Source organism: Chiloscyllium punctatum, chromosome 41, assembly GCF_047496795.1.
Source record: "Chiloscyllium punctatum isolate Juve2018m chromosome 41, sChiPun1.3, whole genome shotgun sequence".
NCBI lineage: Eukaryota > Metazoa > Chordata > Chondrichthyes > Orectolobiformes > Hemiscylliidae > Chiloscyllium > Chiloscyllium punctatum.
In genome coordinates, this window is record NC_092779.1 from 42,328,911 (window position 1) to 42,342,535 (window position 13,625).

Below are 13,625 nucleotides of genomic sequence, written 5' to 3' on the forward strand. Positions count from 1 at the left end.
CCTCATCCCAGATCCAACCCTCCAACTCAGCACTGTCCTCTTGACCTTACCTACCTGTCCATCTAACTTCCCACCTATCTGCTTCACCCTCCCCACTGACCTATCACCACTACCCTCCCACCCTCATCCATTTATCGCCTTCCTAGCTACCTTCTCAGGCAGTATCCGAGGAGCAGGAGAGTTGACGTTTTGGGCATAAGCCCTTCATCAGGAATGTGGGGGATGGCGGGGGGGGGGGGGGGGGGGAGGGAAGTGGGCTGATGAATAGGGGGGATGGAGGAGATCTCCCCTATTCATCAGCCCTCTTCCCCACCCCCACCCCCCACCCCCATTCCTGATGAAGGGCTTATGCCCGAAAAGTCAATTTCCCTGCTCCTCGGATGCTGCCTGACCTGCTGTGCTTTTCCAGCACCACACTCTCGACTCTGATCTCCAGCATCTGCAGTGCCCACTGTCTCCACCGCCTGATGCTGCCTGGCTTGCCAGCCCCCTGTTTGTCTACTTCGGCTTCCAGCATCAGTTTTTGATCTTCCAGTCATCAGACACTTCAACCACAGTTATAGATGGTGCAAATATTTCTGCAAGGGGTCTAGTAATTTCCTCACATACTTCCTACAACGTTCTGAGATTAGATCAGGTCAGGGAGACATATCCACCTTTATCGTCACAAACTTCCTCTTCTGTATTGTGAACTGTTTTTAAAGCATCAAAGTTTATTTCTCTGCATTCTCTAGACTCCACTTCTTTCTCCGCAGCTAAATCTGACGTGAAATATTCATTTAGTGTCTCTCGCAACTTCAGGTTCGATCTTTAAGTGCCTTGGAATCTCACTGTCATATTTCTTTGAAATCCACACTGAAACGGAAAGTGAGAAGGTCACTAGGAGGGATTATATTCAGAAAACGTTTCTTTTTTTTGAGAAATTTCATGTCGTGTACATGAGGCTTTGAAATTAATCCATTTTAGGAGGCCGATTTGATGGTTGCTAGTTCACAACAATTGGATTTTCAGAACTCGCTCTGCGAGTTTATTTTTTAAAAAATATTATCACTAAAGCCTGACTAATCTGACAAAGAGTTCCTTCTCTTCGGAGCCTCGAACAGGCTGATACATTCAGGATCTTCTTGTTCAATCTCTCTTTGCTGGTCAATTTGAAGAATTACCTTCTTGCCGATGTAACTGTATAGTTTACCCTGAGCAAATAGGAAGCCGAGCTGTAGAAATCATGCAGATATGTCGGGTTTGGGGGCGTGCCTGGTAAACTGGAGCTGAGACAGCGAGAGTCGGAGGCGGCCAGAGAACTCAGGGTCGGTGCACGCCGGCTACTCTTCCACAATCTCATTCTCCGTTTTCGCAATGACTTGTTTGTGATACGTTTCATCACACAAGCGCACCCTTTAGACCGAGGGTTACTCTGACACTTGGGAGGATCGTCAAAATGAAGCACAAGGTAAAACAGGGTTTATTTGTTTTCTTTTTGCGGAGTTGCTGGTGTTTGGTTGCAGGCGTGTGCGGGAAACTAGAAGCGGTGGTTGATTGAAAGTTACAGCCGCAAATACTCGCAGTATTCCGGCGGCTCCTGGTTTCACTGCTCAATGTGCACTTAGTACACTTGAGCTGTTCACAGTGCCATTGCTTGGTTGTAGGAAGACGTTATGGAGGTGGGGCTCGTATTTTGTCGTCTCCAGTGTGTTTATTTCAGTCTGAAAACACTGATGTGTAACTTCACATGCTGCTCTGTAATCCTTACTAAAGGCAAGCCTGTTGGTAGAAAACTTGTGTTAAAAAAAATCTAGGTATGTGGTAGCGAGTGGGACTGGAAAACCATCTGTGCTGCAGTTACAGTATACGGATTTTTCACAAGCATTCCGGTTGATGTGGCATTGTGTCTGAGCTGGTTGGGTGAATAGGTACCTACATGTTCTGTCCCGTAACACCTCTTTGAGCGGACATTAAAGATATTCGAGATCAACTTAGTTTAAGAAGACAAGCAAAGGGAGCTGGAGGAGGCAGATTTGTGGTACCTTCTGACACCACTTGATGGCGGAATGTAAATTTCGGACAAAATTGATCGACCCAGCGAGCAGTCCATCCAGCTACCTGAAAGCTTTCTCTTTCCACTTCGACAACCAAGACTGTGACCCGTCTGCTGGCCTTTCCTGAACCCAGGCACAGAACCCTCACCAAATGGTCCCTTATTTCTGTTTTGTCACCCTCTTAACATTCTGCCTGAATTGTTTCCCTCGCTTTTTTTTTCTCGTGGCAATCCGTTCCACTCTGTAATGCCTTGTGTGTTTAATTTTCAGCCGAAGTAGACAAAACCCACATGCTGAAATCCAGGCCACAACCTTAGCGCTTCGATCCGATCGGCTGTAACCCGTTATCAAGAGGAGAAAGTCCGTAGTAGCCAATCACTCCTGAAGAGCTCTACCCCCTCAGTGCAGAATCAATCTCGCCACAATCCTCTGAGACCTTTTTGGAAAGGAAATCTCCCAGTTTCCCATATTTGATCTCCTGGAACGCCACACATTATCTTAGAACTGCATTCTTTCAACTGATGGACTAAAGAGCTAGGACCGATGTGTCCTTTTATATATAATAGATATAAAATATACATAATTTTAAAGAATTAATTCATCGTAAAGGGGAAAAAAAAGGATGCGAATTCTATCGGCCAGGATAGACTGCACAACGATACACTGCACAACAGAGTCATGGAACAAATCAATTTAATAGACAAAGAAGACTATAGGGTTGCTCTGTGGTGTGGTGTTGAGGAATGAGATTGAAGAGCTGGTCGCGTTTCACCGTTGTCACCATCTGTTGAATCCCTATTTAGGCGGGGCTAATTCTGGTCCTTGGGGATTAGACAGTTCTCTGGTCATCCACAAGGCCCACACACTGTCAAGTTCATTCCCTGCCTTTCCTGAGCTAGATTATCTCTTTTAGCCCCAATACTTTATTTATATAATTTGTTAAATCTGTATTACGTTTCAAAAAATAGAGTACAATAAAATGTCTCCATGTTCCACTTTTATGTCCCTCAACATAGGAACATGAGGAACAGGAGTAGGCCATTCAGCCCCTCCAGCCTGCTCTGCTGTGCAATAAGATCATGACTGATGTGTGGCCTACCTCCATATACCAGTCTTGGACCCATATTCTCTTGAGGTGGAAGTGGGTACTGCAAATGCTGGAGATTAGAGTGGTGCTGGAAAAGTACAGCAGGTCAGGCAGCATCCGAGGAGCAGGAAAATCGACATTTCAGGCTTTTCCAGCACCACTCTAATCTTGACCATATTCTCTTGATACTTTTACTTAAGAATAAAATGCCTAACTCCAATGTAAATTTAAAAATGAATGAACGTTGACCACTGTTTGAGGAAGAGAGTTTCCAACCTCAACATTTCTTTGCATGGAGAAGTGCTTATCTGAAAGGCCTGGCCCTAATTCTTAAGACTGTGCCCCTCCGTTCGAGAATAATCAACCAGTGGGAATATAGAACATTACAGCGCGGTACAGGCCCTTCGGCCCTCGATGTTGCGCCAACCTGTCTCTTTATCTTTATCTCCCTGTTGTCCCTTAACCTCCAAATTCTAGAGAATAAAGGCCTAATTTGTCTAATCTGTCATAATGCCTCAAAATCTAGGTATCATCCTTGTAAACCTACAGTGAACTCCTTCCAGGCCAAAACATCCTTCCTATGTTCAGGTGTCTAGATCTTAATATATTTATAATAGTCTTAATGCTGAACAATATGTACAATATTCCATGTCTGGCATACAGTCTGAGAATAAAACATTGAAATTTGCAGAAATTTGCAAACTTTTCTCCATGCACCATGTTCCACACTGAGGTCATTATGATCTATCTCAGCATTCTTACATTGGTCAGAGTGATTGAGCTGTCTAGGGAAAATAACATCCAGGAACAAATACCCAGAAGTCATTAAGTGATGTACTAAGTGTTGTTGTCATCTGTAAAAATGTGTGTGGTATGGAAAGAAGGGCTTGAATTTGGTGAAACCCTATGAAATATTTACCATGGTTATATGCAGCAGGAGATGGAGATATAGAATTGTTGACCGGTGTCAAAGAGCTGGATAAATCAGATGAGCTGAGTTCACACTAGTGGATTTGTGTTGTCTTTCAAAAATCTTGTGAATTCAGCATTTTATCCCACTCATCTTCAGATCAGCCTGAAACCACAGAAATGGCATGCCCTAAAAATACTTTATGCGTGCGTGTGTATGTTGCATTAGGACATACTGCCCACATAACAAGAATTTAACTCTTTGCTTGGATCCTGGCCAGTTGTGCATGACATAAAATTTGTTTTTATTTTACATTTATTATAGATTGACAGATGGATAAACAGCCCTTCTTTCAGTCGTTTGAGCAGAAAAGCACCAGTCACGTGACCACAAAGTTATATGGGCTGTGTTTGCGAAACTACTGTTGAATTTCTCAAATTACAATATTAATGGCTTTATAAATGCTTAGTTAAAACCAAAGGTAACTTGATCAAAATTAGTGGAAAGGTTACAATGTAGCCGATGAAATTTTCTTGGATCCAAATAAAAAGAGGTAGGATCTGAAATCCTTTTCTAGAAAGGTCAGACTTCCAGTCACCAACTCTGCCTGACATTCTGAGCTCTCAAGGTGGAGTCATTTACATGAACTGGGTAGGCCCCAACGCCATTTACATGAATGGAGTAGGCCCCAACGCCATTTACATGAATGGAGTAGGCCCCAACGCCATTTACATGAATGGAGTAGGCCCCAATGCCATTTACATGAATGGGGTAGGCCTTAACGCCATTTACATGAATGGGGTAGCCCCCAACGCCATTTACATGAATGGGGTAGGCCCCAATGCCATTTATGATGTTGTCTTGACATCAGCAAGATGTTTGGATCAGCCCCTTATGGAATTCTATTAGTCTGGCTGAAGATCTGTTAAACAGTTTAAAATTATGGCATTGGTTTTGGACCATCTGGCTTTTGACCAAATTTCCTAGATGACAGCAGTGACCTCACTGCGGAATGTTCTTGTTGATATGTAGTGTTTGGAATGTACTGAGATTATGAAAGATGTTCTATGAGCACATGTTTTTTTCTTTTCAATTGATTAGTCTGTTCAGTGTTTGGAACTGGTGGGATTTCTAGAGGCTGATGACATCCCACCAGTTTCAGCTTCTCCTCTGTCAGTACCATCGGGAAAGAAGATTTAAATGGATGGAGGTCCAGCAGAACCAGATCCTGCTTCCTGTCATCTACCACAATGCATCACATTGCTGTCATGTATCTTCCCCTCCATAGTAGTAACGTAACATTCATGAATTAGTCTAGCCATCTCCAGATTAGGTGAATCCATCCACGAAGGCTAGAAGTGAAGGTTTTCATTTTTTTGGGTTATACAAAACCTCAGCCTGTAGGGCAAGGTGTTACTTGTGCAACGACACAAAGGTTGCTGTGGATGTAAACTGTTCATTTCCATGGACTGTAGGTCACCCATCAGTAATACTGAGTTCCTGAAGATGTTTCTGTAGTGTAGTCTTTGATCGATAAAGTTTATACAACCACCACAGCATTAATGATATGTTTTCAGGTACAGATTTTTCGCTTCATTTTGGTCCCCACCTCTGGGCCAGATTCAGTTCCCACTTGGTCCAGAAGTGGGTCATAAATTGCCCAGAGGTTGACTTAAAAATAATATTTACAAGTTGATGAGAGATCAGCTCCCTCGACCATTAGTCTATCTGTAATAAATGAGTGCGCTTGATCCCTGAAATTCTGCCTTTTAACTCAATTCTACTTGAGTTTTATTTTTATGGTGCACTTGTCATGTTGGTTGATAATTCTAAGTCAGAACACTAAGATCTGATAGAATCAGCAACTTGGGTTAACTACAGGATTAATGAGGACAGAGATATAAACTCTAAATTGCTGATGTCCTACTCCACCGAGGCTCTGCTTTATTATCTGTGGTCCAAGAAAACAAATTATTAGACACTGCTGCTATAAGGAATTGCTGCAGAGGTGAGGTGGAGGACAGCAGTGATGCGCCGATGGAAGTGGTGATGAATAAATCTAGTTAGCCCTTTGAGGAAACATCTGCCTCCATTTCAAGCTCTCTCCACTAAAATTAGGGCCTCCTGTTGTGGGGAATTCAGAAGGTTCACATGTTGCTCTCCTCAGTGGCACAATGCGTTGGCACTCTAACAAATTGTAACATTCAACTGTGCACTTCAGTTGTTTCAAACAGCTTGTTGGCTGAAGGAAGCTTTCAGTCAGGAGGCCTGTTGTAATATTTGACTGCACTAACAGGTGTTTCAGCATACATGTAGTCATTGTTACGTCCAAGTAAATACTCCAATTACTGTGGTTATGACTAACTGTTTTTATTGCCAAGGTCCTTGGAGTATTCAGCCAAATTAATAACAAAAGCAGTTTCAGAAACTGAGGAATATAGTTTTTGCAACACATTTACTCCCTTAAGGTAGCCATCTAGTGCTCAGTTAATAACCTGCAAGTACCCATACCCATCAGTTGTTCTTAGTAAACAGTGGGGGTAAATGTTAAAATGCGGTGCAGTATCGATACCTTTTGAGCACGGAGGGCTGGGTTAAAGTCCCACCAGATCCTGCAGATTGTGTGACGTGTGTGTGTATATGAGTCTAGTTCTGGTTGCTCTATTGTTGGAAGGGCATTATTAAGCTGGAGAGGATTCAGAAGAGATTTAGCAGAATGTTGCCAGGAATGGAGAGTTTGAGTTGTAAGGAGAGGCAAGGTAATCTGGGATTTCTTTCACTGGAGCATTGGAGGTTGAAGGGTAGCCTTATAGAAGTTCATAAAATCATGAGGGGTAGAAATAAGGTGCATAGCAGGTGTCTTCTCTCTATGGCGGGGAATTTAAAGATTGGGGGAATATTTTTAAGGTGAGAGGAACAAGATTTAAAAATGATCTAAAGGGGCAATTTGTTTTACAGAGTGGCTCGTGTTTTGGAATGAACGTCCAGAGGAATTGATGGATGCAAGTACAGTTATCAGCATTTAAAAGGCGTTTAGATAAATACATGAATAAGAAATGTTTGCAGGAATATGGGCCAAGCGCAGGCAGGTGGGATTAGTTTAGTTTGGTAATATGGTCAGCGTGGACTGGTGGACCAAAGGGTCTGTTTTCATGCTGTTTGACACTGAGTGGTGGTTTAAGCCCTAACTGGAACCAGCTCCAAAAGGTCAATGTTGGGGAACAGCAGTGTGATTTTGGAGCCAGAGCCTTTTAAACTGCTGCCTGTGAGTGAAACATCTGCTTCTCGTGGTCCCCAAGAAAACCTTTATAAAATTAAACCATTAGGTATCTCAACTCCATACTGGTCCTTCCACTCAGTGATGCCCATTGTTCCTGGTGAAGCTTGTGTCCAATAAAATTATTCATTAAATTTTTTATTGGAGTCTGAATTACATCAATAGACTTTTTATTGTTTTTTTTGACTTTTAGCTACCCTGCCCCCCTCGTTGCAATTCCTCAGCCTTGAAATTTATGAATTAAAATGGCAGCCACCATAAAAGTTGTCTCTATTTTAACTTGCAGATACACTCTGTTTTCTTCAGTTCTCTGCATTTGAATGAGATAAGGGATTAAAGTCAGGTGTTTAGTATTTGAGACCTGTCGAGTGAACTGTAGAGTGTCTGACTCTCTACACTTCTCTAAGTTCCTAATAACTATATGTATTATTTTGCCAAGAAGGAAATGTGAAATGGATCTGCCACCTAATTATATTTGCTTTCATAATTTGTATTGATGAAAAAATTGCCATTTTGAGGTTGTTTGCAACTTTCCCGTTAAACACATAACAGAAAGAATGCACCACAGCCACATTCTCCACATCCCCTTTACATAGTTTTTCACTTACGGGGTTCATATTTACATTAGTACTGTTTTAGGTATAGATATATGTTTTATTTGAAAGTCTGTTACAGGAAAAGATTGAGAATTAATCACTTGAAAAGACTTTCTAGAATCACCAGTTGTTTCATAAACTCCTCAACATTAAACAAATGAATGATTATTTTCACTTGAATTTTATAGTGAATAATACAGTAATTACCAGCTAAATACTTCAAAGGTCACCATAATCCGGTGCCATTTTGAATAGTTTGAGAATAAAAAGGACAAAAGCTATAACTGAAAGAGAGTCCTGAGCTAGCTCACCAATGACACCATCACCATCCCTCCTCCACTGCCTCACCGCAGCCTGCGCTGCACCCACTAATGTAGGAGCTGCCACTCTTTAGGTGCCACCTCTTTGCCAGTGAGCCACTTTGCTGATGCCACCACCAATGCTGATGCTGGGTTTCGTGGTAAACCCACACTCGCTCTGTAACCTGGAGTCCCTCAATGCTGGGAGTCCCTGCTCTGGGCCTACTGGGAGTTGCACCTTGTCAGAGCTGTCGAGGGACTGATATAAGTTGGACAAGATATTGTTGTCTTAACCAAATATTTGCCTTGAGGATCACATCTGCAATGTCTCCTTAATATGGATTTCTTTTAAGGTAGCTATAAATTTGAGTCTGATTGCTACCTTTCACTGAGAAACAATCCCTTATTGAAAATTTCAGAAGCAAACTTCCACTGTCAATTGTACTCTGAAATCATAAGTCCTACCCTTATAACAATGGAAATAAATGCCAACAAGCAGAATGCTTCAGTGGATGTCCATTTGTCCTGACATTAAAATATAAGTAATGTAAATGGTGACATTCTGTAACCACGTAAAAGTAATCAATCCAAGTGTTGAGCATCATCCTGACTAGGCTTGTGGCTGTCTAATGTCAGAGCAATCTAATCTTTGGAAACTGGTGCCAGCAAGGTAATCACATTGTGACAAGGTTCCACTTAAGAAATACTGAGCTTTGGAGCCACAATTTAATTGACTGTCTTTACATTAAGTAATTACTGATCCTCCCTTCAATATTTCTGAAGATGTTTCAGGTCCCAAAAAGCTGCTTTAAAATATTTTCATTTGGTTTTATGATTCAAGAGATGTGTAAAGTTAGGACGGTTTGCTTTGAAAACTAAGGGTGCATATATATTGGCCTGTAGGGCAGATTTCTCAATTTGGAGTCTGAAATTCCATCTGGAGATTGCAACAATTTTGAACAGTTATGGTTTACATCAGTCTGATGAATGTCAGTCATATATAGACCTCAAAGGGAGGAAAAGGTTCTCTGCTGTCGCATTGTTCGATGGGTCCCAGGTTAGTTTGATGCCAATTCTCTGTGCTCAATGAGGAGAGAATCCTGTGTGAAAATGTTACTGGACAATGAAACTTCAGTTATATGGAGTTACATAATCTTGTGTTGGAGAAGCTTTGAGGGGACTCCTAACAATTGAAGCAGTGTGGTCACCATCCAATGAAGGATGTGGGTTAAGAATGAGATCTGAAGTTGGGTGTGGAAAGATGGAGACTCCATGATAAGCAGAGGGAAAAGAGGAAGCTTTAAAAGGATTGGGCAGTGCAGGAAATGAAGCTGCAAGGGTGGTTGGAAAAAGAGGCTAAAAGAGGGTGGCTATAAGATGTAGAAGCAGAAATATCTATTCAGCCCATTGAATGGCGGAGCAGACTGCGAGATCTTACCTGATGTAATGATCCTCAATTCCTGCTTTTGCCCCATAACTGTGACTTCCTTGCCAAATAAAAATCTGACTACCTCACTCTTGAAGATCCTTAATCTCTCAACTTTAATAGCATTCGGTAGTAAAGAATTCTACAGATTCACCATTCTCTGAGGAAAATATCCTCCTCACTTCAGGGAAAGGGAGGCTGTAAGGAAAATGGGGCCAGAAGGAGACTGTTGGGGGATGGGGAGAGGGAGACTACTAGGTGATTCAGAAAGAGACCGCAAAGTGAAGAGAAGCTACAAAATAAAACAAACACTTTAAAAACTGTCAACAAAGGAAAACTCAACTAATTAGAAACTGGGAAATCTTGAGATCACTGAGGAATAAATTCCTTGCAAATTAATGTAGAACCGTGAGCTTAAAGCTTAGAGCTACTAAACAGCAAACATGTAGTGAGTGAAATTGTAATAAACTTATGTGAGTTGTTAAAATTAAACTTTTGATTGAGATCTGAGATACAGTCAAAGTGATAGTAACTGTCTGGTCAAAATGTTTCAGCTTTATACATATGCAATGGAAACATAGCAGCTGTGACCTCACTAGTCAGTGGAAGGTGCATTTGGAGTGATGGATAGAAGTGTATGCCAGTTATTTTGAGAAACAAAACTTGTTGTTAACCTTTTGATTACTTTTGTCTGTTGTCTTCTTTTAGTTTGAGCATTGTAATATTTTGGAATTTAATGCTTTCCTTGTGTTCTGTGGCTTTAAGTTTAATGAAGAGTGACAATTATTGATTCCATTGATAAATTCTTCAAATTTTGCTTTTGTTGGAGTCAAAACAGCCTACAGGTCAGCACAAATATGAAAGCTATTGTTACTATGTGACTGCATTGCCTAATAAATGAATGAGAATGAAAAAAAACTTCAAAGAGTGGTCATTGAGAAGACTCGAGGAATCCTCGGTTGGAGTGAGGAGTCAGTATATTTTGACCCCTGTGTCTGTGTTTTGACAGTGAGACGAAAAACTCATCAGGTTGCTATTCAGCCCTTCAAGCCTGCCCCACCATTCCATGGATTGTAGCTGATCTGTCTCTGGCCTCAGTTTTCTCTTTTGTGTCAGCTCCTTATAGCCCTCAACTCATCTTTGAAAAATCTATCTTCGTTAAATACTTTCAGTGATCTCGCCTCCATAAGTCTCTGCGATAAAGAATTCCAGTCATTTACTGCTCTCTGGGAGAAGAAATTATTTTGCATCTCAGAATCACAAAAGCGGTCACACGTTTAACATTATCTCCTAGTCTGAGAACCGCCAGTAATGGAAACTCCTTCTCAACATCTACTCTATCAAGCTCCCTCAGAATCTTGTATGTTTCAATAAGATCACCCCTCATTCTTATGAACTCTAAAGATGTTTAGCCATTTTTGATAAGTTAATCTATTCATCCCAGGAATCATCCAGTGAATCACTTTTGAACTGCCTCCACTGCGAGAATATCGTTCCTTAAATAGGGGACCAAAACTGGACACAATACTCCTGTAGCCTCACTTACATTCTGTACAGTTGTAAGAAGACTTCCCTATTTTTAAATTCCAAATCCCTACCAATAAAATCTAGATTTCAATTTAACGTAACTAATTACTTCATCTACATGCTAACCTTTACTGTTTCGTGCACAAGAACATCAAATCTCTCTGCACTGCTTTTTTTTTGTATCTCTCCATTTATATACTTGCCTGCCCTTTGCTTCTTCCTACCAATGTGCATGACATCACATTTTCCTACCTTAAACTCTATCTGCCAAATTTTTGCCCATTCAGTCAATTTATCTGCGTACCCCTTGCACTCAACCCATACCTTTTCCATATTACCCTTGCCAGTCTGATTTGTCCACAGATTAAACTCTCCCTTACATGCATCCATTATTTCCTGATTTATATTTTGTTCTACAGTAAAACAACTCTGGGGGCCAATGCATGACTTCCACTTATGACCTCTCTATCCTAATTTTCCCCTAAACTGTTTCCACATAATGATCAATTGCACCTGTATCATACTCCGCACTCCATAGATTGTTCTGTAATGATCAGTGATCTATGTGTGTGAATGTCCGAGCAGGAGAGGTTTCAAAATCAAACACATCTCCTCAAACAAAAACAGAAATTACTGGAAAAATTAAGCAGATCTAGCAGCAATTGTGGAGAGGTCCAGTGACCGTTCTTCAGAACTTCTTCTTCTTCTCCTCCCCTTCCCATACAATATTTTGAAGGGACCAATTACTCCACGATATCCTGGTCCACTCATCAGTCATCTGGAGAATCCGATTCTTTTTCTGCAGGAGATGCAACACTGCAATTTTATTCCTTTCTTCTCATCCAAGAAGGCTCCAAATACTTCTTTCAAATGAAACGGTGATTAACTTGTTGTTCTTCCAATTTAGTTTGTGATCAGTGATTATAACAATGTGATTCCTGTTATAATGGGAAGGCCACATGCAGAATGGATGACAACTTTGCAAAGCAAGTCTGTTCCATCCACAAACATAACCTGAGTTTCCAGTCATCTATCATTTTAATTCTCTACCTCATTCCCAGTCTGATCTTTATATCCGCGACATAATACAATGGTCCAGTGAAGCTTACTGCAAGCTTGAGGATCTGACCCTCCTCTTTTGGCTGGATACTTCATATGTTCCAGATTGAACATTGAGTTCAACAATTTTTGAATCTAATCTTTGCCCCATTTTGTTATTACATTCTTTCTTCTGTGTTTCCCTATCGCTGTTTCAGTTGATACCATCCAATATCATCCCACTAACGTTTCTCTAGATGTTTGTTTAATTGACCCATGACTACTCCCTTTGATCTTACATCATAAAACAAAAATTTTGTGACTTATATTCTCCTGCTGTCCACTCTATTGTAGATCTTTTGTTCTTTGATCTTTTTTTCCCTGACCGCCCCCCCCAATTTTACCTCTGTCCCAACCTTCCATACATCCTTCCCCCAATACTTCACTTGCTCCAAAACGATTATCTGCACATTTCTAACTTTTCCCGGGGAAAAAGCTTTTTTTTATTATTGCCATAGTATTTATTTTGTTGTTGTTGTTTTGTTGTTGAAATACAAAATCATGTTTGGTTGTATTGCTTTCATGTTTGAATGGATTGCCAATCTCTACCTAGATTCAAATCTGAAAAATGTACCTCATAAATTACGGGGTAGAATTAAATGTCCCCATGACAGACCCTCACCATCTTAGAATCTGGATTAGAGTGGTGCTGGAAAAGCACAGCAGGTCAGGCAGCATCCAAGGAGCAGGAAAATTGACATTTCGGGCAAAAGCCCTTCATCCTCTATCCCTGATGAAGGGCTTTTGCCCGAAATGTTGATTTTCCTGCTCCTTGGATACTGCCTGACTTGCTGTGCTTTTCCAGCACCACACTAATCCAGACTCGGGTTTCCAGCATTTGCAGTCCTTGTTTTTACCGAGAGCAGGATCATAAAGTCGCCCACGTGCAGCCATGCATTTACAAAAAATGTATCCCTCTGTTTTGATTTTTGACTTTGAAAAGATAAATGGATTTTGAATTTTAATTGTCAAATAAGTACCCCCAATGCAGAAAAAGTGAGAGAGTTTAGAAGTATCTATTTAAAGCCATCAAAGCCATTTCTACTTGCTGTGCAGGACTCTCACTATACTCTGAAGGAAAGTAGTTTGTCTGAATTTAATTACTAGGTAAGGATGAAAACAATCTACAGCTTAGGGTTTTTAAATAGATAATTTTTCAACCAGCCGACACTGATAAATCTGTGAGCAGTAAAGGTGCACAAAATGCAAGGATGAACTTCAATTCCCTGGAAAAGTATAGTCATAGATAATGAGGTATTCCGAATCAACGGCTGGGTTATTCCTGGAAAAGTGTGTTGGTAGAATCAGCGGAAAAAATAGTTATATGTCACCAGATGTTAGCTACTTTTCAAAGATTCCTCATTTATTT

At 40.9% G+C, this 13,625-nt stretch overlaps 1 protein-coding gene across 1 annotated transcript in view; it reads left to right on the top strand.

The window, feature by feature from the left end:
- The first annotated feature begins 1,259 nt into the window (after positions 1 to 1,259).
- The window catches only part of nedd9 (neural precursor cell expressed, developmentally down-regulated 9), a 55,414-nt gene continuing 43,048 nt past the window's right edge, over positions 1,260 to 13,625 (top strand). The window contains exon 1 of the mRNA XM_072560783.1: positions 1,260 to 1,450. Coding sequence (XP_072416884.1) covers positions 1,439 to 1,450 — 12 coding nt within the window. The 5' untranslated portion in view covers positions 1,260 to 1,438. The remainder of the gene's footprint in view (positions 1,451 to 13,625) is intronic.